Source organism: Elaeis guineensis, chromosome 13 (assembly GCF_000442705.2).
Source record: "Elaeis guineensis isolate ETL-2024a chromosome 13, EG11, whole genome shotgun sequence".
NCBI lineage: Eukaryota > Viridiplantae > Streptophyta > Magnoliopsida > Arecales > Arecaceae > Elaeis > Elaeis guineensis.
In genome coordinates, this window is record NC_026005.2 from 10,017,029 (window position 1) to 10,022,159 (window position 5,131).

The 5,131-nt window shown below is 39.7% G+C and overlaps 1 protein-coding gene across 1 annotated transcript; it reads left to right on the top strand.

Moving 5' to 3' along the window:
- Positions 1-3,885: 3,885 nt before the first annotated feature.
- Positions 3,886-5,131, top strand: LOC105056583 (zinc-finger homeodomain protein 9). Its single transcript, XM_010938831.4, has one exon. The coding sequence runs from the start codon at positions 4,028-4,030 to the stop codon at positions 4,949-4,951; it is 924 nt and encodes a 307-aa protein (XP_010937133.1). The 5' UTR covers positions 3,886-4,027; the 3' UTR covers positions 4,952-5,131.

The following is a 5,131-nucleotide window of genomic DNA, read 5'->3' on the forward strand; positions in this document are numbered from 1 at the left end:
AAATCATGTGCAAATAGGCCAACTTAAAGCTAGCCAGGTTTGACCCATCAAATATTCTGCTGGAAAAGGGCCTCGCCAAATCCATGTACTGTTGCTTTGTTGCATAGCCTCTAGTTTGGACTCACCCTCGACCACAATCCATAGCTAGGCTTTGTGCAATACTGGTCCATCAACAATGATAAGAAGCTATACATTCATACAGTTAAATGACTTTTTTTTTTGGCCCCCCTTTGAAATAATGGAATACAGTACTTATGACTTGGGACAGAAAACATGGTGCCTCTTCAAAATCCAGTCCATTTCACTATCCGATCCATCCTTAAAAATTCTCTCTCTCTCTCTCTCTCTCTCTCTCTCTCTCTCTCTCTCTTTCTCTCTCAATAATCCGGATTGTTCATACCCAGAGAATAAAGAGAAATTCTCTTTTACTCCTGTTACAATTAATCAATAACTCCTCAATTTGGTGTTTTGTTATAGTTTTTCTTTTCCCTTCATATTATGTTAAGATAGGATTGAAATTAACTCCGGAGTCCTTTTTTTTTTTTCGACACAGAATCCAGAACTCTATCCAAAACTATGACTTTGCCAACTAAATAAAAATAAAAGCATAAGTAAAATGAAGATAGTGTTTCTATGTTTTAGAATTTAGATCCAGTTTGGTCTCCTTCCAATCACCACTAGCTGAGCTTTTTCAGAGTTTCTTTTTCTATCTGCTTCTTTCCTATCCCGAAGTGATGCATATCAAATCATGTTGTTTTGGTTCTCACTGTACACAAACAAGAATTTAATTATAATATTTTTATGATTATAAACTTTATGCGGTCTCCTTAGCTGGAGTGATTAAAAATAAAACTCCTACTGAGATGTAGAGTTAAGGAAAACTATATGAGCAATATGCACTTTGAACACCTTTTAAACTTGAAATTCTGTATTTACCTTATCTGTTTGACAACTAGTTACAATTTAAGTTTATACATACTTAATGATTTAATCATTATGTGCTTGGATATTGTTAAGCTTTAATTCACATAGTAATTCAATTATAATCCTTTTATTTGGATATGTCTCAATATATAATGAATAATGTTTAAATGTAATATAGCATGATGGTGCTAGACAATAAGAACACAAGATGACAAATTATTATCCGAACACACAAAATTAGTTGAAACCAGAAATAAAATAACTACAGATGAAATAACTTTTGTGCTGTAATGTAAACTCACACACCAATAAAATAATTGTCACCACTTGAATTTTATTCTTACAAGCCTAGATTTGAGATACTTTTAAAATATATTGCTGTAATTTTTCAAAAGCAACACAAATACTAATATGCATATTTTTATATCTATCTTTCCTTATGATAAACTATAAGCTATCACACGAAATACTGAGAGGTTAAGTAGAGAGTACATAGAACATTTTTGTCATGATCAAATAATAATTGTGGACTTGGTATACAATCTATCATGGATCCTAGAATACGTGAGGTGCCCCATAATTATATATTTTTTTCAAGAATACCCATGGAGTGTTTTTAATGTTATTAGTAATTAATATATGCATGCCATTTATTAGCAATTTTTTTATTTTTTATAGATATTTTATATGCATTGTTTACTCACAATATTCTCATGAACTTTATTTAATCTCATCATCTTTCTGTAAGTCCGTAGATAATAGTTTTGTGTTCGGTGGGATGTTAACACAAGAACGTAGCTATCAGTATCTTTTATAGTTATTTCAACTATATTTTATCTATTATTATCTTTATATAAATAATACAGATAGGTTCTTGAAGTATAATCATGCTAATAACATATCTGAAAGTACTCTATAAAATATTTCTTTGGCCGAATAATAATAACGGGATGGCTTAGCCATAACTAGTAGTTCCTTATATTTCATGAATCAATTCTATCAGTACATAAAATAAATTATTAAGAGCTAGACATAATACAATAAAATTAGTTAATGCAATATGTGGCTGTATATGGCAACTTTTTGTTTAATAATATGCATCCTCTATATCTTAAGGTGCAACATTTGACATGCCTGAACGGCCAAAATCATTAAGGAAAGTCGAAGCTCTTACCCTCTTTTTTTTTTTTGGGTAGAAGGATGTAAGCTCCATTAACTCAGCCAGATGGTAAACAGTTTATGTACAAGAGTGGCCTGTGAAGAAGTTGCATAAATACAGGCCAACACAAAAATGACTGATTCAAGGAAATATAACAAGGAACTGGGAACCTGTAAACCTGTGCACACTGATGATCTATACAACTAAAAACAACAATAGAGATCTCCCAAAATGATGTATTTAGTCTACAGTTAGTTGAATGGCTGTATGAATCCTCCCAAAATGGAATATGTGAGGCAAAGACAGTTGAATTTATATATCTGTAATAATTTCCCTGTAAGTATAAAGACAGTTGAAGTATAAAGACTCTGTTAGTGCACCGCATCTGTAATAATTTCCCTGTGTGACTCTGTAGTGCGCCAGGCCTGTCAGCATGAAGACTGTCAACTATGCTTGAGCTGTAACTGTAGAATTTAAGTATAGACATATAAGTAGAATTGAACCAGCCCAAAAAACCATTAGGAATGAAGCTCTGTGCAATATTTGTAGACGGAGTCAGCTGGACATATAAACCAGTGTAAGAGAGAGTAAACAGACATGCTGTAGTGTTATCAATCAAGAGCAACACGTTATATGCCCTCATGGCCATAAAGAATTTGTAAATGAAGAGATGTCTGTTACCCTCCTTGGCTTTTATGTATCTAATCGGTATATACTAGCTGACTATAACTATCCTTAAATGTTTGCTTTTGCTTACTAGTGATCATATATATCTGATTTATCTTGTAAATGGAACTCTTCTTAAATTTTTATACCTGTAGTACCCGTAAGATTGATAAGGCGATATATTGAAATGTATATTGCATACAAAAGCTCTTTCCTGCTGCCATTGAAAGTACATTATTTTTTATTTCTAATTAAGTATAGCTTAAAAATATTGAGAGAGTGAGTTCAAAGTGATGCTTTGTGACAATGTTATTTCAATCCTTATGGTTATCATTTTATCTTAGTGTTGCCATGTGAAGGTTGTCTTTGAAATCAGAAAGGAAAAAAGTTTGTTCATCAATCATGACCATTTTTGTTTGGTGCAATACTTGAAAATAACTAGCATCTACACAATTGATCATTCATATGCTACAGTGGATCGGCTTAATCATAACCATCATGCCACATATAGATGGTGGTGATGGTAAACAAAACTTTAGCAACATCCATAATATGATAACATTAAATTAGCTTCTATATCAACACACAAGAAGAACAAGAAAAGTTAGTAATGGTTATGTATGACTTGAGATCCTCTATGATGCGTTGTTTGCATTGTGCTACTTTGTAGTACTTTATGGCCGCCATCAAGTGATAGATAACCATCAAATAAATTGTTTGTTTGATGACCATCCATTTGCTGATGATAACTATTGGATATTATATAATATTTTATGATATAAATCATGCAAAGAGGATCTTTGCCTGATTTTGCAGTATCGACTCACACAAAATGCCACTATGATCGAAATTTTCTTTCAGGGTGGAGCCATTTTGTTTTGGTGCGCGTGTTTCCCTCCCTAAAATTGTCGTCCTCTAACCACATGAACACGACAGGAATGAGTAGCTGAGAAAAATTTATTGCACTTCTTTCTAACCTTCCCTCCCAAACCCTAACGCTAGCGATTACCCAATCCCTGGTTCATAACGTGTGGTCTGGAGCCCTTTGACACGTGTCATCCCTTACCCTCTTTCACCCTCTCTCTTTCATCATTCTCTCATCCCAATCCTCTCTCTCTCTCTATTTTTTTTTTATCTCCTCTTATTATCACCAACATCACTCTTCTTCACCTGCCCACCCCTTCTTTTTTCTAGCCCTCTCCCTCCGCTGCTCTCTCTATGGCTCAATCTAACTCCAAAACCCTCAACCTAAGAGCCCTTCCCCTGGCCCTCTAAAGAATGGACCCCTCCACCAAAATCTTAGGCACGGACGCCAAGCCCAAATCCTTCTCCTTCCCCAACGGCTCTCTGAAGCGCCACCACCGCGGTCTGTCGTCGCCGGCGGAGCCCGCCGCCGCGGCGGACTTCCTGTACCGGGAATGCCTCAAGAACCACGCCGCCAGCCTTGGAGGCCACGCCCTCGATGGTTGCGGCGAGTTTATGCCCTCGCCGGCGGCCAACCCGGCCGACCCCACCTCCCTCAAGTGCGCCGCCTGTGGCTGCCACCGCAACTTCCACCGCCGCCTGCCGGAGCCCCTCCTCATCCACTACCACTCCGACAACGGCGCCGGTGGCCAGGAGGGCGAGGAGGACATGGCCGGCGGCCGCGATGAGGATCGCGAGGGCCGGGACGATGAGGAGGACGGCAGCGCGGATGGCCATCGGCGCGGCCGGAGCTCCACCTCTCCCCCGCCTTACTTCTCCTCCGTCCCACACATGCTGCTCGCCCTCAGCTCTGGGCTGCCCGGGGCGCCCTCTCCGGGGCGGCCGGCGGCGGCGTCCACGGTGGCGGTGTTGCCAAGGAAGAGGTTTCGGACAAAGTTCAGCCCGGAGCAGAAGGAGAGGATGCACGAGCTCTCGGAGAGATTGGGTTGGAGGATGCAGAAGAGGGACGAAGGATTAGTGGAGGAGCGTTGCCGAGAGATCGGCGTCGGAAGGGGTGTGTTCAAGGTGTGGATGCACAACAACAAGCACACCTTTTTGGGCTCGGCAAGGAGAGGACAGGAGGAAATTAGGAATGGCGGCGGCGGAGGAGGAGGAGGCGGCGGCGGTGGTGGCGGTGGTGGAGATAGCGGCGGGATTGAGGGGAGCGGCAATGGCAGCGCTGGCAGCGGTGGTGGCGGCAACAGCCACGTGGTGAATGGTTCTTCTCCTTCCTCTTGAGAGAGCCGAGAAGAATTATTTTGTTGTTGGTGTTGTTATTAGTTGTCACAGTTGGTGTTGATGGTTAATTTGGTGTTTTTGGTCTTAATTAAACTTCTAATCCTGATGGAGATGAATGGGTACACTACCTTTAAGCTGCTGCTTTTTAAACGATGGAAACTGGAAGGGAACTTTTTATCA

Coding starts and splice junctions, on each gene's coding strand:
- LOC105056583 (XM_010938831.4), top strand. CDS start 4,028: ATGGACCCCTCCACCAAAATCTTAGGCACGGACGCCAAGCCCAAATCC.